The following is a 27,557-nucleotide window of genomic DNA, read 5'->3' as shown; positions in this document are numbered from 1 at the left end:
TATAACCTTGTGAGTGATTTTTTTCCTCTTTATTAAAAAAAGATTTTATAATTTGGGCTCATAGTAAAAAATTCAAACAGTAGAACAGTGTGTATGTAGAAGGCATTCCCCACTCCCACTACAAGAGTTTGGGTATCATTCTAGAGGTGTTTTGTCAATACATAAGCACTTTTCATTTAAACACACACAGGATCCCATATTCTTCTATAATTTGTGTTTTTTAAAAAAACCACCATATTTCATAGATAGCTTTCCACTTAAGCACATTCAGAGTTCCATCATTCTTTTTTTTTTTGAGACACTGTTTTGCTCTTGTTGCCCAGGCTGGAGTGCAATGGTGCGATCTCAGCTCACTGCAACCTCTGCCTCCTGGATTCAAGCGATTCTCCTGCCTCAGCCTCCCAAGTAGCTGGGTTTAACAGGCATGCGCCACCACGCCCAGCTAATTTTGTATTCTTAGTAGAGACGGGGTTTCTCCATATTGGTCAGGCTAGTCCCAAACTCCTGACCTCAGGTGATCTGCCCGCCTCAGCCTCCCAAAGTGCTGGGATTACAGGCATGAGCCACTGTGCCTGGCCTCCATCATTCTTTTCCAAGACCAGAAAATTTATTTAACCAACTATCTAAAGATGGACATTGTGATTGATCCCACTATTTTATATATAACTTTCTTTACATATTGAACATTGAAGGGGAGTGGGTGAGTCCTAGGAAACATTCTCTCCTAAAAGTTTACATTTTTCACTGACTAGAAGTGACCAAAATAGATTATACTGACGAGAAAAGACTTTTGAAAGCAGTATGGTCAGGTTGGCAGGTGAGTGGCCTCAAGAACTTAGGATTTCATTGCTACTAAAAGAACAAGCTATGACAGTTCTGAATCAACGATTTAGTCAAATACTGATGCTGTCTCAGATGAGTAACTGCAAATCACTTCAAAAAGTAGAAGGGTAGCTTAAATGTGAAAAAGGTTACTGCCACTTCATGTAGGGAAAATAACAAGTATTTGCAAATAGCAAAATAAAAAGAAAGAAACGGTTTCAGTACAAGCTCTTATACTCACTTGGTATCAAAACAGTCCAAAATAAATCTAGAAGCATGGCAAGTTATAGCTGTGTTAATGATGAAATGTGATATTTACTGTTTAAATTCAGCAGCTGGAAGAATCCCCTTACAAGGAAAATAGAAAATACGTTTACATCCAGACTGCATTACTCTTTGGAAAAATATGACCAATCAGATTTTCGGTATTATTGTTAAAACCTTTTCCTTCACCTCTGCATCATGGTGGTCAACTAAAGCTTTTATTTTCTGGGCACATTCTTCTCCATGTAACAGGAAAAACAGTGAACCTTCAGTGAAAGTAGGCTGCACAGCTAAATGGCCTTCTATTTTGAGGCAGTTATTTATATTCTGAAATAGTGTAAGTACTCGAAGAAGAATCTCCTTTGCTACGTGGCTGTCATAAAGGGAAAGGAATGATGAATCCACCTGAAATAGGAAACAATGAGTATTATTTTGTATTAATAATATATGAAAACATTTTTCACGTATATTTTAACATCTTAAAATTGCATTGAATAACTCACATTTAAAAATTTTTAAATTCACATTTAAAATGTGAATATCTCACATTTTAAAAATTTTGTCATAGAAAATTAACCCAAAATTGCATAACTTAGATGTATAAAACCTTATGTATCCCCACGCTGTATACTAATGGAAAAAAGGGAGTGTTTTAGCTGGAAAAATACAATTTCCTTGTAATTTTAGAATGTGGTTATTTGGGAAAAACAACCATTTTTCTTTTTTAAGATCTGTCATATGGTTTTCATGGGAACTCATTATTTCATCAAACATTTAGTGCCCATACACTAGAGGGCGCAGAGCTGGGTGGGGAACAGGGATAAGCAGATGAATATGATGGTTCCTTTTCTACAGGAGTTAAGCTCCATTCTATCCCAGCATTCAGACCGCTTATCACAGCTTTTAATTACCTTGTTCACTTGTTATATATTTTTGTTTGTCCACTAGACTGTAAGCTTCATGAGGACATGTACCATGTCATGCTGTACTCACTGGTGTGTCTCATCTAGAGTCTAGCATATGCTGGGGACTCAGTACTGCTGTTTCAGTGGATACTAAGATACATGTAAACACAAACAGGTCCAGTATAAAAGATGGAATGGCACAACTGTACTCAAAATTGGGTAGAGAAAAAAGTTATAATTTATTGTTGCTAGGGTGAATTTTTAAAAATGTTTTTCAAAAGTAAGTAAAATAGACCCATTGCAAAAAATTTAGGAAATTCATATATACAAAACGAATTTAAAAAATTCTTTAATACTGCTCCTCAGAAAGAATCCCTGTTAACATTTTAGGTTAAATCTTTCCAGATCTGTCTGCTCAAATTTATATATGTGTATATTTACAAAATAAACATATAAGCTATTTACTTGGGCACGAAGAAGTCCTTCTGTCATGGCTGGATTTTCAGACAAATTCAAAAGCAGTTTCAAAACTTGCACCTGAAAGAAGATGATACTAGCTTATCTCAGAGTGGCAAGCATGAATTTTCTCTCTCAGGCATGCTTTCTCTCACCATGTCTTCCAGGCCTGGCTCAAATTCTCTCTACTCCAGGAAACCTTCTCTATTCATTCTACTTTAAACGTCTCACTGTGAACTCTTATAACACTTGGCACCACTCTTAGAGAACCTATCACAGAGCAATGTTATTTAAACCTCACTTTTCCAATTACACTGTTAGGGAGATACAGAGTATACTGCAATTGTCCTGCACTACTCTTAGAGAACCTATCAGAGATAGAGGTTTTCTATCACAGTGTTATTTAAACCTATTTTTTCCCAATTATAATGTTAGGGAGATAGAATATTGCAAATGTCTTCACAATCTACCCTCAACTCACATGCACATCCGAAGAGATGGTAAGCTTAACATCTGTTAAATACACGATCTTTATTATGATTACTGTTAAGTGAAGTATGGCCAGGCATGGTGGTGTCGACACGGCCTGTAGTCCTAGGTACTTGGGAAGCTCAGGTGGGAGGATCGCTTGAGCCTTCCCACCTCAATGATGTTCAAGTTCAAGGATGTTCAAGTTCAAGGATGTAGTAAGCTATGATTGTGCCTGTGAATAGCCACTGCACTCCAGCCTGGGCAACATAGTGAGACCCTGAGACCCCATCTTCACCCCCCACAAAAAAGAAAGAAAGAAATATAATCTTTAAAACAACAACAAAAAAACTCTCAAAGCTCATTTCTACTTAAAGTATAAAAATTCTGGAACTGTTTGGTTACCAAGACTAAATAAATAACAATATGGCCCCTTTTAGTAAGCTACTATGAATCTTTGAGGCTATCTTCTAATGTGAAAGTGTTTTACAATCATATAAAAAAGCACAGTGATAAAAACTGATTGATGGGTTGATTGATTGAGATGGGGTCTCACTATATTGCTGAGGCTGGTCTTGAACTTCTGGCCTCAAGGAATCCTCTCACTTTGGTCTCCCAAAGTAACTAGGATTATAGGCATGAGCCACCATGCCCAGCAATGATATAAATAATAAGCAAATAAATGTTATTTAATGGCTGACTACCTAAAATATCAGCATTCTTATCACTTATAACTGAAAAGTCAGTAATAAAAAGACTCAAATAGAACGCCTCTTTTTAAAAACAAAGGCCATGTGAAATCATACTTTCCACAAGATACCTGGAACTAAAACAAGGAGCGTAGAGTGGGGGTACTAACTCAGGGAAATGTGACAAATGTGCTCTTCACTAGAGCTGGGAAGGAACCTGGATATTATTTTGTAAAAATTTTTTATTACAAAGGCAACAGATGTTTACCATAGCACTTTAAAAAAAAAAAATAGAAAAGCACAAAGAAAATGAAAATTTACCCATATTTACATAACTAGAAATGATCACGGTTAAGTTTTGGTATTTTTGGCCAGGTGCGGTGGTGCATGCTTGCATTCCCAGCACTTTGGGAGGCCAAGGTGGGCAGATAACTTGAGCTCAGGAGTTCAAGAGCAACGTGGGCAACATGGCAAAACCCCGTCTCTACAAAAAATACAAAAATCAGCCAGGCGTGGTAGCATGTGACTGAAGTCCCAGTTATTCGGGAGGCTGAGGTAGGAGGATTGCTTGAGCCTGGGAGCTCAAGGCTGCAGTGAGCAGAGATCATGCCACTGCAATTTGCCTGGGCAATAGAGTGAGATTCTGTGTCAAAAAAGAGAAAAGTTTTGGTATTTTCTTTTTGATCTTTATGCATATATCCTGTGTACTCACAATTCCTTTGATCATGTTGTAGATACTAATTTATTTGAGGATAACATAATACTTTGCTTAATTTTACTGTTTTTATCAAATATTTCTTTATTTTTAGAAAATTACTACTTGGTCATAACAAAAATTTTAAGTAATGAAAAAGAGAACAAGGTAAAAACAAAAGCCACCATGCTATTGGCCCCTTCCAATCCTCAGCAGTGACCACTGGTAACATTTCTTGAATATGCAGAGATTGTCTTTTTCAAACAGATGCTCTTAATAAATTAAGGTCTTTGGGAGTGAAAGAGTAAAGGAGACTTCTGACCCTTCTTTAGTGCACTCCGTGGTGGTCACTATCAGATCTCATCTGGCCTGACTCGCTGTCAGCAACACTAGGAATAAGTGTTAGGAAAAAAAAAAAAAAACACCTGGTTCCAATGTCAATGAAGTTTCAATTAGAAAAATAGGAAGAAGAGGTATGAAATAGGATGGTTCTGAACTTATGAAATAAGCCTGGATGAAGTCAAAATCTGAGACCCACTAATAGTCAATGAAGGCAGGTATACAACCAGGGAATAGCAACAGCAATAGCTATTTGGTACCCTGTATTAAAATCTGATGTTGCTACTCTTTGTAGAAAGGAGTTAAATATGAGAAATATATATATATACACACACAGAGTACAACTACAGATTAAACAAATATATGGATTTTGATTTGAAACCATATTGACATGTTTTTTTTTTCCTCATCACATGCACCATCTTGTGGTGACACTAGGACATTTTAAACCATTAGTTTCGTTTTCATTGCGGATGTAACAAGCACACAATTTATGTTAATCCTCCGCTATCTGCATTTGGTTATCAATCAGTGGTGTACCCAAAAGGTTATCACAGTACAGTGAGATCCCTGACTTAAGCAAAGTAAGATATTTTAAAATTCATTTTAGTGGTTATTTACTAAGAAAATACCTAAATCAGACATACTTTCCCACTAACAAATGGATGACTATCCAAAAGTTTATTTGCAAGTTAGAACTTTAAACTCAATTTTTATGGAAAATCAATGTTGTAATTGGTGGCTATGTTCCAAGGCAGACCAAGAAAGCAAATTTTCTATCCTAGAAATACTGTACTAGCAATGTAATGGAAAAACACAACACAACAAAACAAAAATAGAACATACTATTGTGGTGTGGGTCATCTTTTAAAAAGTCAAAAAATACATGAAAACGCAGACGATGTCTGAGACAGATATATACAGTCCCAAGGCCAGACTCGCCTGGCTGAACTCAGCCTGACTCTGAACTCAGAGTTCCTCCTGAGGTTCTGGGTAAAGCAGCTGCAGAGTCAGGCAGAGGAGAGATTTTTCCTACAGAGGCAACAACATAAGAGTAAAGAGGGAAGGAGTTTCCACAGGGGTTCAGGGGCTGTAAGTTATCTTGCTCCACTGGAGACAGAGATGTTGATGCATGTTGGAAACTGCCCGGGAATGGTGCAATATTGCTATAAGACGACTCTTACATTTAATTTTCAATACCTTTGGTACATCTTGGACCAGATCCAAGCAAGTTTGGCTACTGGAAAAGAGAAAAGTCCACGTACAAACACCTTGGAAACATAAAAGCAGGACTACAGTAAAACTCTCCTGTAATCACATCTTGATAACCTCAAAAATAACTGCAATGATGTTGAATATTTGGAGTATGGCTTCACATTTGGTCTTTCTAAAATGCTTATGCATTTGTCTCTCAACTGTTCCAGAGAACACAGAGCAACATGGTAAAAAGCCTTGATGAACAATCAACCCAACTTATCAGAACTTTTAATTAGCCTACAATCTATTTTTATGCTACTTTTTCTTGAAAAATGGCAATTGATAAGAATGCACACTAATATGAGAGATTTACTCAAGAACCTTTTTATAGGGCATCTCCTAAGGTCCTACTTAATTCAGCTCAATATCTGTTGCCTCTTATATCAACCTAACTGGACAGAGTGAAGCACTGAGACATCTTTCATTCATTCAATTCACTTCATTTACTACAACTTAAAAGTTGTTTTAGAAATATTTTTCAACAAATAACTGAATCAAAAAAATGATTTGTTAACCCCAAGGTAAGTAAAATATTCAACTAACCACTACTATTATTCAAAGACTCCTTTTAATCACAATGTTCCTATATTTGGTGGGGGGAAAGCTAGCTTCTGAGAAAACCAAATGAACATGAATCTGCTGATAAGTGAAACAACAGATGATCTTCACAAGTTAATTTTGCAGTGGAATATTTGGGACTAAATATACTTCCTTGGGCCCATGTGAGTTTTTAATAAATCTTCCTCTTCTTTGAGGCACATTAACTTAAGATAGGTGGCCTGCAAATACTATTTCAATGTTAATAAGCTAGACACAATAGCTCTTCATACCTTTGTGTTTCCATTTCCAGTAAGTAACACCTGGAACAGGTCTGTAATGTAACTGTGAAGCATGTGCTGGTGGTCATTGGTAACAGTCATGTTTGTCAACAATCTCAGTCCGGCCAGCTGCACAGCAGAGTTCAGAGGACCAGAGAAGACATCCTCACAGACTTGATTGATGTATATCTGAAAGCAGGGGAGGAATATGAGCATCTTAGAATCTCCAAAATTTTTCTACTGAACAGTCACTTTTCTGCACAGTGGAGTAAGGCTACTGCTCAGGATGGAACTGACTCCTCAAAAAATATGACATTTCTATCTGACCCTCAAATGTTGTTGACTTTTTAAAAGCTTCCTTTGGTAATTCCAGGCACAGTGCTTAGCATTTTACAAATACTCCTCACTTAATCCTGAAGACAACTCTAATGAGGTGGGTGTTACACCATTACAGCTTTCTAGCAGACAAGGACTTTTAAGCCTTTGAGGAGCTCGGGTCCCCTGCGCAATGTCAGACAGCAGGTGGGGATGCAATAGCCAAGCCCAGAGATCATGCTCTTAACAGCAGTGGCCTCTCCCTGGCTGGAGGCCTCCCAGCTTAGTCCACCTTTCTGTTCCAACTGGTCTGTGCACACTAGGATCAGGGAAGATGAGACACCATTTTGTGTCACGGTAAGTACCTTAGCAGTAGGGTCTAGAGAGCTACATCATTTCTGAAGTAAAGAATGGGAGGATAATGTGAAACAGACTCTTTCCCTAGAATTAATCCTATCAAAAGTAAGCAGAACAAAATTATACTTGGCCTAAGGTTCTTATTTACCTAGGTGTGTGTGTATATATATATATGTAATTCACCCCTTCATAATATTGTTAACTATCACTGGTAAAAAGTAATGCAATGCTGTAGTACTCCTGTATCATACATCACAGAACTAAACTCAGTGTGATGGAAACTTTTCTGAAACTCTATTTTCTGTGTCTGGCCATGAGCTTTCTTTTTTTCGGGGGGACAGGGTCTCACTGCTGCACAGGCTGCAGTGGCACAAACTCCGCTCACTACAGCCTTGACCTCCCAGGCTCAAGTGATCCTCCTGCCTCAGTCTCCAGAGTAGCTGGGACTACAGGCGTGAGCCACCATGCCCAGCTAATTTTTGTATTCTTTGTAGATACAGGGTTTCACCATGTTGCCCAGGCTGGTCTCAAACTGTTGAGCTCAAGCAATCCGCCTGCCTCAGCCTCCCAAAGTGCTGGGATTACAGGTGTGCACCACCATGTCTAGCCTGGCCATGAGATTTCTAGCTTAGAAAAAAGATGTTTTACAGATAACTGTTATTCACGTAACCAAATCTGAACTCCACCAAAAGTTCTAACTGCTAAGAAAATTTTCCTAATTTGAAGTGGTAAGAAGTTACCAATTGTCCCATAAACAATTATTAATTTTTTAAAAACCCCAAATGTATCCATGTTACCATAGAAACTAAATGGCAGTAAAGCAAAGAGAGATTAAACTTTTAATCTGGTTTCAAGATCTAAATTACATTTATTTTTAGAGACAGGATCTCACTCTGTCACCCAGGCTGGAGTGTAGTGGCATGATAACAGCTCACTGCAGCCTCAAATTCCCCTGTCTCAGTCTCCTGAATAGCTGGGACTACAAGTACATGCCACTATGCCCAGCTAATAATTTTTTTTTTTTTTTTTAGAAATAGGGTCTCACCTAGCCTGGCCAACATGGTGAAACCCCGTATCTATTAAAAATACAAAAAATTACAGGCATGGTGGTGGGCACCTGTAATCCCAGCTACTCAGAAGGCTGAGGCAGGTTGCTTGAACCCAGGAGGCAGGGGTTGTAGTGAGCTGAGGTTGCACCACTACACTCCAGCACGGGCAACATGAGCGAGACTCCCAAAACAAATAAATGGGGTCTATGTTGCCCAGACTGGTCTTGAACTCCTGGCCTCCAGCAATCTCCCGTTTTGGCTCCCAAAGTGTTGGGATTACAGGTGTGAGCCACCACACCTGGCTGTAATTTACATTTGAAAGTCAACTGGTTCTCTTGGGTTACAATTTAATTATACATCCATCCTTTAAAAACAGGGCATTTATTTAGCTCTTTATAAATCATATATTTCTGTAAGAAGCTGATGTCTTTCAAAGCATTTCCTAAAATGTGTGGACTGTTTACAACCTTATTATATCTGAATCTTTTGACCATTTCAATTCTAATAACAAGATTACCAAAGGGACAGCTTAGTTATTCCTGTAGCTGTGTCCACCTCATCTTGTTCTGTTCTCTTGGAATTCTCTCCTTCCCCAATTCTACCTGTAGAGTAACATTCTCAAGAGCCAGGTCAGACTCCACCTCTTACAGAAACTTTTGGATCAAATCTCTCCTTTCTATGTACTCAATAATGTTTTACTTACATTTTTCCTTAAAGGACTTCATTATGTTCTGCCTTGACTTACAATTATTTAAGAACTTGCCTTATCCTTCCTTCCACCTTTCTTAGAACAAGAGTTGCGTCATGCTCATTTGCACCACAAAGCAGGAGTTTGATAAATATTGAATTGAAATAACATAATTTCCTAATATTGCATTTTTCTGCTGACATTATCTGACCCTGACCTGGTTCCTTTAGCACCCTTAGATTAAACTGAACCCCAACTCCAAAAGTCTTGCTGGCTGCAAAAGTTAGAAGCAGCCTGGCCACCCTCCTTCAGTGGCATATGAAGAAGCCCTTGCAGATTTTGATTCCCACTCTAGAGCTTTTATCTAGATGACCACGGCAACTGAACAGAAGCTGATGAGAGCTGTTAGAGTGTTTGAATTTGGTAGACCAGAAGTCCTGAAACTCAGTCAGATGTTGCAGTACCAATTCCAAAAGACCATCAGGTGTAATCAAGGTTCATGCATGTGGTGTCAACCCCGTGGAGACATACATTTACTATGGCATTTATGATAGAAAACCACCTTATTCTATACTGCTGGCTCAGATGTCACTGGGGTAATGGAAGCTGTTGGAGGGAATGCATCTACTTTCAAGAAAAGTGACAGTTTTCACTACCGGCACAATCTCTGGGAGCCATGTGGAGTATGCTCCTGTAGCAGATCACACTGTTTACAGACTGCCTGAAAAACTGGACTTTTAAACAAAATGCTGCCATTGGTATCCCATATGTTACTGCATATAGAGCTCTGATTCACAGTGTCTGTATGAAATCTGGAGACTGGGTTCTGGTTCATGGGGCTAGTGGAGTTGCTGGAGTAGCAACATGCCAAATGGTTAGAGTTTATGCCTTAAAGGTTTGGGGCCCAGTTGGTATTGAGAGGGACAAAATACTTTTGCAAAATGGAGCCCACAAAGTGTTTAATTATGAAGAAGTTAATTATGTTGATAAAATTAAGAAATGTGTGGTAAGAAAGGAACTGATGTGATTATTGAAATAATAGCTAATATAAATCTTAGTAAAGCTGTGAATTGTTTGTCATATGGAAGATGAGTAATAGGTGTTGGCAACAGTGGTACTATTGAAATAAACCCACGGGACACTATGGCAAAAAAGTCTAGTAAAATTGTCGTTACTCTATTTTCCCCAACCAAGGAGGAATCTCAGCAATTTGCAGCAGCCTATCAAGCTGGAATGGAAATTGGTTGGCTGAAACCTGTAATAGGTTCTCACTATATGTTGGAGAGGCCGCCCAGGCTCACAAAAATATCTCTTACGGCAATGGGGCTACTGTAAAAATGATTCTTCTCTTTTGATGACTAATTCTTTCATGGATTTCAGAGGTTGTCTTTTGCCCAGTTTTACTTACACAATCTTTTGTTTAATTAACATTCATTTGATCCAGTGAGTTTCTTATGTGAAAAAAGTAAGATTTTCCTTTGGAGAACTGAGGAAGTACAGTAAAATTTACTTTTATGGCTGGCAATATATTTTTTACCTTCTATTTCAAATCAAGAAATCTTCATAGTACAAAAGAGCACGCTAGTGGTTTTTTGGCATTGGGGTGCATTCCAGAAATTCTTAACTGATACTTGATTAATTCTATACCTGTGATTAAAACATAATAATTCAAAATAAGGTTCTCAATTTCCAAGGACGTCCAATCCTACTTACCTTTATAAAGGTTCTTTTGTATCTGATTAGCCATAATTGTATTGGACTCTAAAGATTTTCTGGACTAAAAAAAGACCCCTATTCCAAACTAATCTCATCTGGATCTTTAAGTCTTGTGGAAGGGCAAGAATATATAATTTCCAGGGCACTTTGCTAGTTTTCCAATATTTTCCCAAATATTAGAATATCCACTTCAATGGATATTCTAATTGATTGTCAATAACACCATATATTCTGTGAGGACAGCAACCTTATCTTTCGTGTGACACTTGGTACATAGTCTCCAAACTGGTGATACTTCTTGACTGATCAGATTTTCAAAGTAGATTTAGAGTTACCTGTTTGTGTGATGGGGGTCATATATTTTTATTGAAATTAATAAGCTTACCAATTTGACACATTAAGAATGGTCTGCTTTTGCTTCACAGCACAGTAATCTGTAATTCTGTAGAAAATTAAATTTTCTAGTCTATATAGTACTTGCCTCTCATCACTTCTGCATAGCTCCTCACAGTTACTGCCTAACAGTGTTCTGGGCTGGAAGTTTTTATCTAAACTAAATACAGAGATTAACTCTTACAAATCTTGCCATCAATATTATGTCCAAGGAAATAAAGTTTGGTTATTTGTTGTTTTTTTTCTTCATATGAGCACATCCTCCTGTCTCTTGTTTTGTGATTGTCTTGACCTGATTTGTTCTGTTGAATGACAATTTCTGGTTTGAACATGGGAGTCCTGTTTCAGTAATGAACAGAAAACTGCTCTTTTCTATGACTGAGGGGTATCACTGGGTTCTGGCTATATATGCCATGGCTGAAGTGTTTTAACTGTTAGCATTTACCAAATTAACTATTTTTTTTAACAGGTTAACTGCCTTATAAATATCATTTTTGAAAAAAGCATTAAAGCAATGTCAGTAACGCAGGTTAGCATGTGAATCCTAAAATGAAGGATTTCTCCCCATACAATGACATAAAGGAACAGTTATTCTGTAAAAGTCAGTTTAATCTATTTGCACATTTGCCTCATCCACTGAAAGAGCTAAAGCATACAGTGACTTAACGTTTTCCAATACACTCATATAGTATACTTAATTTCAAAGGCAAAACTAGCCAAACTATATGCATTAACAACCATATTTATGAACATGTAGCACTGGATATGCTCTCTGAATGAATGTCTTGTAATACTAGTTCTAGTTCTAGTTGGCACGAAGTCTTGTCCCAACTTTCAGCCAACTACATTCACTATTTGGTTGGTGCCTATAGCCTTAAGGCTATTACTGTCACCAGTGCCTGTGCCTGATGTAAAGTAGAGGATAACCTGTAGAATAAACAAGCATTATTTTACTGAAACAAAAGTTTTATTGTACCTCTGATTGGCCAGTTCAGGTCCCTCCCTCTTTTGTCTTATTCTCCATTCCTCTAAAGGTAATCCTTGGCTGTAAAATTACAAAGGATAGTCTACTGAAGTTTCATTACTCATCTTTTTGTTATTTTTTCTTTTATTTATAGAAAACCTTATATATTTGGGATTTTCAGTCAACTTACCTTTATCTTGATTTGATTTTCAACATTCACACTCAGGTTATTTAGTGCATTTAAAGCTTTCTCTTTAATACTCTGGTTGGAATGGTTGATTTTGTTTCCAACAATTGGAATACCACCCAATTCACGAATAATAGCCTATGAGGGGAAAAAAACAAAACAAAACAAAACAGGACTGGGACTTCAGTACGCATCTCCATTCACTGAATTCTTCGCATCCACAAATACAATTAAAAATTAATGGCTTTTTGGAAATATCTTTCCCATATACAAATATTTAATTCAGATTAAAAAAAAATCTCACTACCCATACTTTTATAGGTAAAGAAAATCCATTGAAAACAAAATTAAGATATATAATTACTTAAACTACAGTGTTGAGAAATACAATAAAAATTTACAGAGGTACTATAGCAATCTTGAAGCAACTTACACATAAAATTATTTTTCTTTGAGATGAGTTATATGACTTCTCCATTATAAGCAAAACTGGAAAAGTGTTACAATTTAGAATACTAAAGTTAGTGTTTCAATTTAGAATACTACAGTAGTGTTTTGCTAACATGTATTATTTGAAACACTAATTCCTCAAAATGTTAAGAGATGTTCCATAAAAATAAGGGGGGGGGGGTTTTCCCACGGTTATATAAGTTTAGGAAAATCTAAGTATAACAAGAGTAAGCATGTTTCTTTAATATGTTCATGTGCATTGGGAATCTTGAAGAGGTGTGTGTTAATGATAGTATGTCTATGAACTATACACAAAAAGAGGGTCATTTTTCAGCAGTGGAAATGGTGGGAACACACTGATATCTTGCAGAATCAGATTCCACACAGTTTGAAAAATGGTACCCAGGGCCAGGCGCGGTGGCTCACACCTGTAATCCCAGCACTTTGGGAGGCCGAGGTGAGTGGATCACTTGAGGTCAGGAGGTCGAGACCAGCCTGGCCAACATGGTGAAATCCTATCTCCACTAGAGAAACAAAAATTAGCCAGGCGTGGTGGCTGGTGCCTGTAATCCCACTACTGGGGCGGTTAAGGCAGGAGAATCGCTTGAACCTGGGAGGAGGTTACAGTGAGCCAAGACTGCGCCACTGCAATCTAGCCTGGGCAACAGAGTGAGACACTGCCACAAAAAAAAGAAAAAAAAAAAAGAAGAGAAATGGTACCCAAATATTCAGAGGAAAAATAATCTGGGAGTTCTTATAGGTAGTTGCAATAATATGTTACCATGTACCTTTGCCTAAACATTGAAAGAAATAAACTGCTTTAATTCTTGTAAGAAAAACATGCTAAAAATGATTCTTGTCAAGTCAAGACATGCTATTCTAGCAGGAAAAAAGAAAAAGATTGCCATCATCTATCTACTTTTTACAAATAGCTCAATACTCCATTTTACTGTTAAGGGTGATCTTAGCATTAAAAGAGAAATAAACTTCCCCTTTACAATTTCAAGTTCTTTTAAAGGACTTGCAGTTACTAGAAAAGTTTTTTTTTTTTTTAACTGTACTGTTTAAGCAGATTAAGGTACTACAATTGATGGTGAGGGCACTGACCCCCACTCCTCAAGAAAGTATTTCTTCTCCAGTGGGTACTGGCCTACTCTGACTGCAACTTATTTTAGAGGAATACAAAATTATGCCATCAGAAATACTCCTTTAAAGGTAGGCTAACACATTAATCACTAGCTATTGTTTTTGCTTGTCTAGTGGCCCTCTTTCCACGGCAGCAGATGTGGCATCTCCTCTGTTCCACACAATCCCTGCTGGGATTGTTGTTCACTTGTATTCACAGCCATCCCTGCTACTTAGCTGTAGGCTGCTCATGTGAACCAGGCTTCATAAACATGGGCGATGGTCCCTTGATTGATCCAGAGACTGCCCCAGAGACTGATCCAAAGAGCACTGGATCCTAGAAGAACAACTGTACCTTTTGGATCATGAGCTACAGAGATGAAGGCTTAGAGAGGCTAGTGGCTTTCTTTCAACCCTTGTGAAGAAAACCACTTTGTGGCCAGAAAGATAAAGACCAATACATAAAATTGAGCGGCCATAAGCAAAGCCAAGAGGTAGAGAGAGAGAGAACTCTGGTAACTCTTTCTGCGACCTTGAACTGGACTCAGTTGTGTCTGAAATCTGCTATTCTTTGCTGTCTAAGTTAGCTGAGCTCAATATTTTCCCTTTAAAGCTTAAAATAATTTAAGGTGAATTCTGTCATTTATAACTGAAAGAGTAGGTAATACACAAAGATTCTCTATCTCTCTATACATCTATAGAGCTTTACAGTAAACCTTGCCATTCTGGAGAAAGCTGGGCTAAAAATACAATAAATTCAAAATAATTTTGTACTTATGACAATGTTAACAAAGGGCATTAGCTGAAAACAATTACAATTTTTTTTTTTTTAAACTATTTTCTCATGCTGGACGGTTGTCAGAAAGAGTAGGAAGAAGGACATGTAATTAAGCTCTTTAGTCTTAGTTTTAAGTCTCCATTTGCAGGAGCCATTTACATTGATTCGTGGTTATCAGAGTGTGGTCCAGGGACCACCTGCATCAGAATCACACTCAGACCTATATACAATTTAAAGTATGTACTTAAATGTTAGATGCATTTATTGTTTTACTGAAGCACTGCTGAATTTTAAATAATTTAGAAGGCCATGAAATGCTAAACGTTCATTAGATATACTTACGAATGTGATGCCAGTGACCAACTTCATAGGGATCTACAATTACATTAATAATCATATTACTATTAGGCTGTGTTTTTCAGAAGTAAACATTATGTTTTAAGTATAAGTAGCCACAATGCACAGATGAGAAAATTGAAGCTCTGAGAGGTTAAGTAATTTATTCAGGGTCACAATTACTGCTAGTGTGTAAGAATGGAAAGAGCCTGCTTGCTGAGTTGAGGTACTTACTTGGTTAATTGAAAAGGCTGCATTGTTACCCAAAGTAATCAAAGCTCTTTCAATAATTACAGGATCCTCAGTCGACTCCAGCAGGTAAAGGAGTTTCTGAAGTTGTGCAGCATTTAGAACATCATCATATGAACCATCAGTTAAGTCTTCTGCATAAGAAGAAAGTTATTTGAAGTTAATCTAAAATCAGTATGAGATTTTTTTTTTTTTTTTGAGACAGACTCTTGCTTTGTCGCCCAGGCTGGGGTGCAGTGGCTGGATCTCAGCTCACTGCAAGCTCCGCCTCCCGGGTTTACGCCATTCTCCTGCCTCAGCCTCCCAAGTAGCTGGGACTACAGGCGCCCGCCACCTCGCCCGGCTAGTTTTTTGTATTTTTTAGTAGAGATGGGGTTTCACCGTGTTAGCCAGGATGGTCTCGATCTCCTGACCTCGTGATCCACCCGTCTCGGCCTCCCAAAGTGCTGGGATTACAGACTTGAGCCACTGCGCCCGGCCCCAAGATTATTTTTGAGACAGGCTCTCACTCTGTCACCCAGGCTGGAGTGCGGTGGCACAATCATGGCTCACTACAACCTTGATCTCCTGGGCTCAAGTGGTCTTCCCGCCTCAGCTTCCCAAGTAGGTAGGACCTGTGGTCCTAGCACATGCACCACATCTGGTTAATGTCTAAAATTTTTTGTACAGATGGGGTCTCACTATGTTGCCCAGGCTGGTCTCAAACTTCTAACCTCAAGCAGTCCTCCTGCCTTGGCCTCCCAAAGTGGTGGGATAACAGTACGAGCCACTGTGCCCAGTCTGTTTTTTTAAATTTTAAAAACAATATCGAATACCTACTTGTATGGCAGGCACAGTATCAAGCACTTTACATCCTTAGGAAGAAGATACTGTACTACTCTCAATTTACAGCTGGGAAATGTAGGCTTATAGATACCAAGAAATTAGCCAATGGTCACTTGGCATATGGCTGTTAGTAAGACACTTCATGCAAACACTATACACCTCAAATGCTGATAACATTTTCTGTTTCTCCTTTTAAAAACCAGGTACACCCATCCAATGGAACACTTCTCTCTAAACAGATTAATTAGGAAATATGATTTGCATTAAGGAGATCTTTTCTGAGCACATCAGATAGAAGGAAAGCTATGGGAGTAAACCAATCTTTTTGCTAGTGTGGCATTTTTGTTTGATTTATACAACAAGGCATGTTGACTAGGATACTAGAATAGTCCTGCTGGTGGTGATGACAAAAGAAAAGCTGACATTTTGAGGAAGAGCTAGGATAGCCAAATGCTGGATCTGCTCAATGATGTTCAGAACTTACGGCTGTGCCTTAAAAAAAGTCCTCTTTACAGAAATCACCACAGGAATAACAGAAGCCATTTTATAACACTCTTACTGGGGTGGTTGGGGGGAGGGGAAAGGGTAGGGTGAGGAGGAGGTTACACAACAACAGGTGCTACATCTCAAATCTGTGTTTTTTTCTTTAAGAAAAAACACATGAAATTGTTAGGCTGGGCATAGTAGCTCATCTCTGTATCCCAGCACTTTGGGAGGCAAGAGAATCACTTGAGGCCAGTGGTTCGAGACCAGTCTGTACAACATAATGAGACCCTGTCTCTATTAAAAAAAAAAAAAAAAGTAAATAAAAATGTTAAAAGTGGTTATCTTTGGGTAGTGGGATTATGAAGGACTTTTATTTTCTACTCTGTACTCAACAGTACTGTTTTTTTTTTTCCCCAATAAACATGTATTATTCCAATAAACATGTAACATAAAATAACTAAGTATATTGCTTAAAGAAGAATCACATGCAAAAAATAAATAAACAAAATAAAGGGACAAGTATAGATTATGTATGGGAAACAATATGTGATATGTGATATATAATATGTGATGCCCTGAGGAAGTCAAATAAGAAATGTTAAGAAAATGTCACAGCTACGAAGCCAGAATATTCTCATTACCAAGTCTTAATCGAGACCTTTTACTTTTGAATCCAGTCGGCCTCATTAACACCTTATAAAACAGGGTTTCACCCCAAGAATACTTGAAAAGATAAAGGAAAGAATGATAAAAACACAGCTTTTCAGAATGGAAAGAATTTGGGGTTCATTCAAACCTCTCATTTTACACAGGAAGAAACTGAAGTCAGGATTGTTCTAGGATCTGCCTAAAATCATAGCAGTAGCTAGAAGCAGAAACCAGAGAAAAGAAAAATCAAAGTTACAAGTAAGTCACTTACTATTTTTTGGGGTCTCAGTTTTCTCATCTGTAAATAAAAGGGTTTGCTTAATACTGTAACTGGCTCCAGAGTTTCCTACATAGCCCTGAAGTTGTATGATTTCATATACACACGCATACATACACGTGCACATGCATGGCAGAAATGTGATAAATTTAACTCATCCATATTTGAGATATTTCAAAATCATACTACTTTGTTACATGTTATCTCATAAAGTCATTTTTAAAAAGCTTACAGACTGGGTGTGGTGGCTCATGCCTGTGATCCCAGCACTTTGGGAGGCTCAGGCGGGCGGATCACTTGAACTTAGGAGTTTGAGACCAGCCTGGCCTCAGAGATGGTGAAACCCCATCTCCACTAAAAATAGAAAAAAATTAGCCAGGCATGGTGGAGGATGCCTTGTAATCCCAGGTACTTGGGAGGCCGAGGCAGGAAAATTGCTTGAGCCTGGGAGGCGAAGGTTGCAGTAAGCCGAGATTGCACCACTGCACTCCAGCTTGCGTGACAGAAGTGAAACCCTGTTTTTTTTTTTTTTTTTTTTTTTTAAAAAAAGAAAGAAAAAAAAAAAGGAAAAAGCTTATAGATGTATAAATTCTTTATAAATAGCCATTTAAAATTTCTCTAGGGATTAAATCACTGAAAGTAAAATTTCACAGTGTTATATCATAGAATTTTCACTTGGTGGGAAGAGGCACAGTGTAGTAGTTAAAAGTAAGGCAAGGCTATGGAGCCAGGTTGTTTAGTTCAAATTCCCAAATAAGCTACTTACCAGGTAAGAGACTTAGGCTCTCTCAGCTTCAGTTTACTCATCTGCTAAGTGGGAGTTAATAGTGCCTACCTCAAAGTACTTTTGTACCTAGAATATTTAAAGTGCCTAGTATATTTATTATTTTCATTAATGGGACACAGAGCCGATTAATAGCGAAAGTGGCTTTAGAATCCAGATCTTTTTACTCCTACATTACTTATTCCCCCCAACCATTATTCCTCCTAGTATATTTAAAAAAATGAGCCTAGCCAGGTGCAGTGGCTCACGCCTATAATCCCAGCACTTTGGGAGCCTGAGATGGGTGGATCACGAGGTCAAGAGTTCAAGACCAGCCTGGCCAAGATGCTGAAACCCTGTCTCTACTAAAAATACAAAAATTAGCCAGACATGGTGGCACATGCCTGTAATCTCAGCTACTCGGGAGACTGAGGTAGGAGAATTGCTTGAACCCAGGTGGCAGAGGTTGCAGTGAGCCGAGATTGCGTCACTGCACTCCAGCCTGGGCCACAGAGCAAGACTCCGTCTCAAAAAATATAGAATAATAATAATAATAATAATAATAATGAGCCTATATTTTAACTTTGTAAATTCTGTTTGAATTTCTAATAAAAACCATATATTGGCCTGGCACGGTGGCTTACACCTGTAATCCCAGCATTTTGGGAGGCCAAGGCAGGCAGATAACCTGAAGTCAGGAGTCCGAGACCAGCCTGGCCAACATGGTGACGACCCGTCTCTACTAAAAGTACAAAATTAGCCAGGAGTGGTGGCACATGCCTGCTGTCCCAGCTACTCAGGTGGCTGAGGCAGGAGCATCGCTTGAACCTGGGAGGCAGAGGTTGCAGTGAGCCGAGATCGCACCACTGTACTCCAGCCTGGGCGACAGAGGAAGACTCCATCTCAAAACAAAAAAACAAAACAAAACAAAACAAAAACCATGTATTACTTTTTAGTAAAGAAATGTAAAACTTAAAACTCCAAATAAATTTTGCAGGAGGGCGATCATCAAATACTCAGCTCTTCCACTGGTGAGTTTTTGGACTACTATTACACAGGTGAGGCAGTCAAACACCATGTGTTCTACTTCCCATCTAGCTTTGTGCCAACAAGATTGTGAAAGAAAAGCTCAGTGGTTCCTTGTCTCCTCCAGTAAATCAAGGAGAAATTACAATTCTCAAAGGGAATGAAAAGTAACTACCACATTATAACACAGCAAGACAAATTTCAAGATAACTGTCATGGTTCAGAATCTTTCCAACTGTGAACACAATATGTCTGTTTATGTAGTCTTAGGCCCTTCAGTAAAATTATCTTCTCACTACAGAACTCCTACTTTTTAAAGTGAATTCCTAATTTTTAAAGTGTTTACAACTATCATGAATAATATATATTTTCTGAAACAGGGTCTCATTCTGTTAAAATCTTTTCAACTAAAGTTTTAAGTTGTTACTGCATGTATACAAGAAGTTATTGGTCTGGGTATATTGACTTGTACTCAAGATATTCTATAAACTCATTGCTTTTAGTAGTTAGTTAATTCTCTTGGATTTTTCCAAGTAAATCATTATGCCTCCTACAATTACAATTCTGCCTCCTTTCTAATGTTTATACATGTTGCTTTTTTCTTATCAAGTTATGACTCCAGAAGAATGTTGAATAGCTGTGATAGCGGACACTGTTGTCTTGTTCTTGAGTTTAATAAGGATGTCTTTAATAAGGATAACAGTGTGTCTATTAAATATAATATTTGCTTTCGGGTTTTGATGGATGCACTTCATTAACTTAAGAACATTTCTTTCTATTTATTCCTAACTTGCTGCAAGTTTTTATCAGAAATGATAAAATTTTTTTTCTTTTTTTTTGTTCAGAGTCTTCGGCTATGGAAAGAAATAATATTTTAATGCCTTTTTACTATGAGGTCATCATGTGGCTTTTCCTTTTTCTAATATGACTCCTCCTTCCATGTCCATTTGGCCTTGGTATATTATTACTTTAATCCCCTGATAGATTTGATTTGCTAATATTTTAAGATTTTATATCATTATTCGTAGTTGAGACAGATTTATACTTTTTCATACTATCCTTGTCAAGTTTTGGCATTAGACTGTTGGATGAATTGGGACTGTTTCCATCTTTTTCAATGCTCTCAAACCATGTTAGTACAAAAATTATTTTTATTTTATTTTAGATTTTATTTATTTATTTTTTTGAGAGGAGTCTCGCTCTGTCGCCCAGGCTGGAGTGCAGTGGCCGGATCTCAGCTCACTGTAAGCTCCGCCTCCCGGGTTTACGCCATTCTCCTGCCTCAGCCTCCCAAGTAGCTGGGACTACAGGCGCCCACCACCTCGCCCGGCTAGTTTTTTGTATTTTTTAGTAGAGACAGGGTTTCACCGTGTTAGCCAGGATGGTCTCGATCTCCTGACCTCGTGATCCGCCCGTCTCGGCCTCCCAAAGTGCTGGGATTACAGGCTTGAGCCACCGTGCCTGGCCTTTATTTTATTTTATTTTATTTTTTAAGATAGAGTCTTGCTCTTTTGCTCAAGCTGGACAGCAGTGACACAATCACAGTTCACTGCAGCCTTGACCTCCTGGGCTCAAGGGATTCTCCCACAACAGCCTCCTGAGCAGTTGGGACTTCAGGTGTACACTACAATGCCTGGCTAATTTTTGTATTAAATTAGGGGTTTCACTATGTTGCCCAGGCTAGTTTTGAACTCTAGGCTCAAGCGATCCTTCCACTTCAGCCTCCCAAAGGGATTAGAGGTGTGAGTTTAAAACAAAGACAAGATTGCCACTGCACTCCAACCTGGGCAGAGCGAGACTCTGCCTCAAAAACAAACAAAAGATCATCTTCTGAAATCTAAGCGTGATGATGACTGTATTAGTCCATTCTCATGCTGCTATGAAGAACGGCCCAAAACTGGGTAATTTATAAAGGAAAGAAGTTTAATTGATTCACAGTTCCACATGGGTGGGGAGGCCTCAGGAAACTTACAATCATGGTGCAAGGGGAAGCAAACACTTCCTTCTTCATAGGCAGCAGGAAAGAGGAGTGCGGAGCAAAGGGGGAAGCCCCACATAAAACCATCAGATATCCTGAGAACTCACTATCATGAGAACAGCATGGGGCGGGGGAACTGCCCCCGTGATTCAGTTACCTTCCACTGGGTCCCTCCCACGATGTAGGGATTATGGGATTACAATTCAAGATAAGATTTGAGCTGGGCACGGTGGCTGATGCCTGTAATTCCAGCACTTTGGGAGGCTAAGGCAGGCATATCACTTTGCCAACATGGTGAAAACGCGTCTCTACTAAAAATACAAAAAAAATTAGCCAGGCACGTGGTGTGTACCTGTAATCTCAGCTACTCCAGAGGCTGAGGCAAGATAATCGCTTGAACCCGGGAGGAGCGGTTGCAGTGAGCTGAGATCACACCACTGCACTCCAGCCTGGGTGACAGAGTGGGACTCTTTCTCAAAAAAAAAAAAAGATTTGGGTGAGGACACAAATCCAAACCCTATCGATGACGAAATGAGCATTTCTTAAGTCTTCTTCAGTGATAAAGGTGTAGCTTCAGGAAGAAGGGACTGTGAGCAAATTATTTTTAAAGCTGCCTTACCTAAGATAATGATGATTATGGGAACTGGTAAATTTAAGTTTAAAAGACTTTGTCCACATTCGTCAAGTTGAGTCAGTAAAACTGAGAAGATATCTGAGTCTAGGACACCTTCCCAATGTATTTATACAAAAATATTTCTGACATGGGAAAGACAACAAATTAGGCTTTGTAAATGCTATGATCTGAATGTCTCTTGCAAAACTCATGTTGAAACTTAATTCCCAATGTGGCAGTATTGAGAGGTAAGGCCTTTAAGAGGTGATTGCATCAAGAGGGGTCTGTCCTCATGAATGAATTAATCCTTTAATTATGGATTAATAATCATAATCATGGATTAATGAGCAGGACTGGTGGCTTTATAACAACAAGAGACCTGAGTCAGCATGTTAACACACTTGCCCCTCTGGCCTTGGGATGCCCTATGCCACAACAAGAAGGTCCATACCAGCTACAGCCCCTCAATCTTGGACTTCTCAGCTTCCATAACTCTAAGAAATAAATTCCTTTCTTAATAAATTACCCAGTTTCAGGTATTCTATTATAAGCAACAGAAAATGGACTAATACAGTAAGAGTAAATACAAATCTTAAAAAAAAAAAAATGCTGAATTATACCTAGTGCCAAAAGTGAAAGAGACCTTCCCCTTCCACTCCCTTTTCCTTAAAGCATTCCCTCATGCAAACTTGTAATTACAAATCCTTTGTTGGCCAGGTGAGGAGGCTCCATCCTGTAATTACAGCACTTCGGGATGCTGAGGCAGGAGGACTGCTTGAGCCAAGTTCAAACCAGCGTAGGCAACAACACGGTGAACTCCTGTCTCTTAAAAAAATACAAAAATTAGCCAGGTGTAGTGGTGTGCGCCTGTAGTCCTAGTTACTTAGGGGGCTGAGGTGGGAGGAGCCCAGGGAGGTGGAGGCTGTGATTGCACCACTGCACCGAGCCTGGGTGACAAACTGGGTCCCTGTCTGAGAACAAAACAAAACTCCTTTTCCTGTTTCTTTGATACAAATGTAAATCTTTTTAAAAGCGAAATAAGCATTTGGCCAGTTTTACAGCCCAAGAAAGTCTTTCTTAAAAACTTTGGAGCCTACTGTTTGAAGAAAGCCTACCCTTTGAAACCTACTCTTCCAGGAAGATAGAGCCCCAATCTCCCCAGCTCTGTGAGTTTTTAGCCTGGGCACCTGGTTCCACATCATAAAGATATTTTTACTTTTCCTCTGGATAAAGGCAATTAGATAACAATCACCCCAATTACCAGTAAATTTAGGATAAACTACATGTAGTGAATGGTACTGTCAAGTCATCTTACTTAAGGACAAATTAGTTTTTATCTTGAGAACACGTACATCATACGAAATCGGTTCTATCTGTCCAGCTACACTTAAAGGAATTAGAATTCTTCTTGCTATCCCATTAGCAAATAGCCCGTGATGCTTGAGGCAATCTAGTTTGTGCTTACTCAACAATGAAGCTGTTCAGTTCTCTTCTACAATTGTGGACAGGAGTTTCTTGGATGGCAGATACGTTATTTTAAATTATTTCCCTAACAGCTTCTATGATGTGAAACACGCCTTTGGAGGGTTTTACTGTATCGATCAACTTTTGGACAGAAACCGAATCAGGTATTTGTCCGCTGGGAGGGTGTGTCTCGCGCAGACAACTGTTTCCATTTCCAAAACACACACCAGGCTGGGAGGTCTTGGACCACTGTGACTCCCAGGTACCTCCCCTCTGAGGCTGAGCCGAGCGCCCGCACAACTGCCCCTTTGACGTCCCTTCTTCCAGGATACTTGCAAGCAGAGCTTCACTTATGGCTCCGGGCCCCTCAACAGCCCTTCCACAATCGGCAGAATCCCTTTAGTTACACAAAGGCCCGGAACAAGCTTTAAAGTGAGAGGCCATCAACAGGCTTTTAAGAAACCTAATCCTCCACTGTGACGCAAAGCTCAGGCAGGAAAGCCAGGACAAGTTTTCATATCAGGATAGTGAACAAAGAATGGGCGGCGGGGGCGGCGCAGCACCATGCACCCACACAAGTACTGCCTCTCCCTCTAGCTCGGCTCCTCATTTTACCCCGAGGACACGCAAGCCACCACCCAGGCCCAGGGAGCCCCCCTGCCCAGTCCCCGCCCACCTGCCGGGCACCCCGCGGTCTCACCTGCAGACTTGGAAGGGCGCATCCCGAGCTCGCGGTCGCCCCGCCGCCGACCCCGGGTCAGTTTGTAAATACAGTAGCAGGCGCCCGCGCCGAGGAGCAGGCCCGCCGCCACCCAGCCCGCGCCCCGGGGGCCACCCATTCTGCCGCCGCGGCAGAGCCGCAGCGCTGGGCCAGGGCAGGAGGCTCCTGGGGGCCAGCGCGGAGGTCTCCGGCTCACGCGGGCCTAGCCACCACAACAAACCGCGCGCGACCTGGCTGTGGAGAAAGGAAATGGGGTCTGAGCTCCGCCTCCCGGAAACGGCCCAGCTCAAAGCCTATAACCGCCCACTCCAGACCGGCACCTCCCGGCGGGTTCTTCCAGACGAGGCGGGGTGGGGCGCTGGACGCCAGGAGGGAAGGCTAGGACGGTGCGCCCCACGCGGAGACGCCGGGGCCCTGAACCCGCAGCCGAGCTTCCCGTCGCTTCTCCTGTGGCATGAAGCAAGCCTCCCTCCCTCCTGCCCCGGGCAGCGGAGCGAGGGGCGGTGCCACGTCCAGCCCCGTCCCCTGGTTGCCGGGACAACGCCCGCACGCACCCGGCTCCTAGTCCCAGCGCGGGGAGGGTACCAGCGCAGCTTCTCCGTCAGGCCTTGGGCCATGGCCTCCCTACGCAATGCCAACCCGAGGCTGAAGAACTACTTCAAGGAGAACTATATTCCTCAGGTCTGCGAGGTACTGGACACGCGTGGCGGCGGACACGGACCGACGGTGGGGAATTAGAAGGGGGAGGAGTCAGGGAAGACGTCTCGGAGGAGGGACTAGGTTTAGGAGTTGGGGGAGGAGGGGGAAGGCGGGGCGGAATGTGAGAAAGTGAAGTAAAACTCGGACTTGTAGGCAATCTGGGCTGAAGATGCTGATCAGAGAGAAGACAGAGGGTGATGGTAGCTGCAAGTGGGGAATGGGTGACATCTCCCAGGGGGAATGAGCACAAGGCCCAGATCGGAAACCCCAAACTCAGCTTTTAAGGTTTGAACAAGAAGTGCCTGAGGAGTGGAGGAGGAATGAGAAAGAAATGCCAGAGAGGCGGAGGAGGAAAATCAGCAGACTGTCATTATGAAGAGTGTTGTCAGAAGTAGGGAGTAGGCTCTAGTCACCTAAGATAAGGACCTGGATTCTGCCCAAGGTGAGCCTGAGGTTTCCATGGAGCCGTGAGTGCAGAAAATAGATGGAGGTTAGCTGAGGGGAGAGTGGAAGCTGATACCTTTGGTCAGTGTAGTCAGCCGTTTGTGAAGGTAAGGACCCTCTCAACCGGGTTTGCCTTTAGACAACAGGAAGGACTACCCTTCCACCCCCATTGTAATAGGAGGGAAGGAAGACAGGAAGGGATAGATACTAGGTTTTGTAGGTTTTTGGGGGTAGGAAGCTGAGAACGTTTGCCTTTGTTGACCTCTTTTTTTCTCTACAAATGGTTGATGAGATATTTTCCAAGAATGTGCGTGTTTGAGTGGGGATGGGGCTGTTGGTGCAGTAGGAGGTTCCAGCAAAGATACGTTATGCGGGGAATGAGGGAGAGAGATGTCTAGGGAAGGAAAAAGGAGGTCCCAGCTGAGGGTAGTAACGCTCCTAGGCGGTTGGGAGGGCAATTTGGTAGAGACCCCCGTCTCCTTTTTGGATGGCAATTGAGAAATATTTATTAAAATGTTAAATACATGTACCCTGTAACCAAGCATTTCCACTTCTAGGGATCTACTTTAGAGAAATACTTGCACATGTGTTCAGAAGGATGTACAAAGATATTCATTATAACATTGTTTCATAGTAAAAGTAGTAAATGACCTAGAGTGACTAAGCGAATGAGGTATTATGTAGAATAAAGTATATCTGTACCTACTAAGAAGAAATGCCCTCCAAAACATACTATTATTATCATCATTATTATTGAGACACGGGGTGTTGATCTGCCACCCAGGCTAGAGTGTAGTGGCTTCATCCTAGCTCACTGCAGCCTCAAACTCCTGGGCTCAAGCCATCCTCCACCTCAGCCTCCCAAGTAGCTAGGACTACAGGCATACACCATATGGCTGGCTCCCAACACATATTATTAAGTAAAAAAGAAAAAGTGCAAGTTGCTTAGCAACTGTCCATTCTGCTCTAGCTGTCTATCTGATTTAATGTATGTTGTATATGTGTTTATGTGTACATATATGTGTGTGTATCTATCTTTAAGACAATAGTGCATGCATAGAACGTATGCCAAGCTGTTAATAACAGATGTCTTGTGGAATGGTTTTGGGGGAGGAAACGGGGAATTCTAACTTTTTGCTCTACCCATAGCTGTATTGTTTTAATTTATTATAGTGAGTTTCATGTTGTACCTCTACACAATTGTGCTTGAAAATATGTAGGGAGAATGGTACCCATCTTCCCGGTTGTGTGATTTTCTCAATTAGCAGTCAGTAAACCAGATGTAGGTACAGAGATAACCAAGTTGACTTCGTCTGGGATAAGAATTTGCCAGGCATATATTAATAGAATGGAAAGGCAGTAGGTTAGGGAGCTAAGCTCCTGAGTATCTGAAGTGATGGGCCAAGGACTCTAAGGACTCAGTGGGAAATGAGAAAAGGATATGATACTGATATATGTACAGAAAATGGAGACTCCTAAGAGGTGAGTGAAGAGAAGTAGAGGGAGTAATTAAGTGAGGGAGCTGGAAACATAGGAGGTGGGGGTCAGAAAGTGGAATGTTTATATTTACAATTCAGGGTGCAGCCATTCTGAGTGATGACTCAGTCTGTGATATGGCGGTGCAGCAGGTGGAAGAAACAGACTTGAGTTGAGAGTCAGGGTACATCAAGGAAATGGTGGCCTCTTCTCATCTAGCCCGCCAGTTACTATAACATCACAAAGCTGCAATAAGGCAGTCCCCAGTTCCCCCTCTGGGTGAGAACGCTCCTGGCTTGCCACATTGTTCTGCACCCAGAGAGGAGGCCCTTATATGCATTCCCCATTGTCTAAGATCATATTCTCCTGAGAAGTCCTTCACTCACCTCTGCTACCACATTAGCAGCAAGAACAAGGGAGCAGTCTTCTGGGCCCCACACACCCACCTTAAACTCATTACCTATTTCTCCTAAGAGACTATCAAGATGAATTCCATTCTGCCTCATATCTATTCTGTCTGTACATTTAGTCATCTGACTCAATTTCCCAGATGGGTTTTATACTTTTTTTTTTTTTTTTTTTTTTTTGAGATGGAGTCTTGCTCTGTCGTCCAGGCTAGAGTGCAGTGGCACCATCTCGGCTCACTGCAACATCCACCTCCTGAGTTCAAGTGATTCTCCTGCCTCAGCCTTCCAAGTAGCTGGGACTACAGGCACCTGTCATCATGCTCAGCTAATTTTTGTGTTTTTGGTCAAGATAGGGTTTCACCATGTTGGTCAGGCTGGTCTCGAACTCCTAACCTCAGGTGATCCACCTGG

General features: G+C 40.4%; 2 protein-coding genes and 1 pseudogene across 12 annotated transcripts in view; 2 read left to right on the top strand and 1 right to left on the bottom strand.

The window, feature by feature from the left end:
* Nucleotides 1–2: 2 nt before the first annotated feature.
* On the bottom strand, nucleotides 3–24,549 carry ARMC10 (armadillo repeat containing 10). The gene is made up of 7 exons (XM_007982424.3): nucleotides 24,441–24,549; nucleotides 24,100–24,350; nucleotides 15,305–15,453; nucleotides 12,385–12,519; nucleotides 6,725–6,901; nucleotides 2,457–2,528; nucleotides 3–1,491 (listed from the first exon to the last, which is right to left on the bottom strand). Exons 2-7 carry the CDS (start codon nucleotides 24,236–24,238, stop codon nucleotides 1,237–1,239), a joined length of 927 nt encoding a protein of 308 aa, XP_007980615.2. The 5' UTR covers nucleotides 24,239–24,350; nucleotides 24,441–24,549; the 3' UTR covers nucleotides 3–1,236.
* LOC103226674 (quinone oxidoreductase pseudogene) lies at nucleotides 9,490–10,476 on the top strand (annotated as a pseudogene).
* A 159-nt stretch (nucleotides 24,550–24,708) lies between the features above and the next one.
* The window catches only part of FBXL13 (F-box and leucine rich repeat protein 13), a 286,030-nt gene continuing 283,181 nt past the window's right edge, over nucleotides 24,709–27,557 (top strand). For 5 of the 11 annotated variants that reach the window (XR_012090383.1, XM_038004339.2, XM_038004337.2 and 2 more), the window contains exon 1: nucleotides 24,733–24,846. Coding sequence is in view for 6 of the 11 variants with exons in the window: in XM_038004339.2 (XP_037860267.2) it covers nucleotides 24,736–24,846 (111 nt within the window). In the remaining 5 variants the exon portion in view is untranslated. Of the gene's footprint in view, nucleotides 24,847–24,871; nucleotides 25,262–27,557 lie in introns of those variants that run through there. The other 6 variants (XM_007982429.3, XM_007982452.3, XM_007982454.3 and 3 more) reach the window with 3 other exon arrangements.

The sequence above is a fragment of the Chlorocebus sabaeus genome, chromosome 21 (assembly GCF_047675955.1).
Source record: "Chlorocebus sabaeus isolate Y175 chromosome 21, mChlSab1.0.hap1, whole genome shotgun sequence".
Classification (NCBI taxonomy): domain Eukaryota; kingdom Metazoa; phylum Chordata; class Mammalia; order Primates; family Cercopithecidae; genus Chlorocebus; species Chlorocebus sabaeus.
This window is presented reverse-complemented; position numbering and strand designations above follow the sequence as displayed.

Bases quoted from the DNA above. Each gene is read 5' to 3' on its own strand.
- ARMC10 (XM_007982424.3), bottom strand. From the start codon at position 24,238: ATGGGTGGCCCCCGGGGCGCGGGCTGGGTGGCGGCGGGCCTGCTCCTC. The intron at 15,454-24,099 runs GTGAGACCGCGG...CTTCTTATGCAG, and splicing joins GCGCCCTTCCAAGTCTGCAG to AAGACTTAACTGATGGTTCA. The intron at 1,492-2,456 runs GTAAATAGCTTA...TTCCTATTTCAG, and splicing joins AAGGACTTCTTCGTGCCCAA to GTGGATTCATCATTCCTTTC.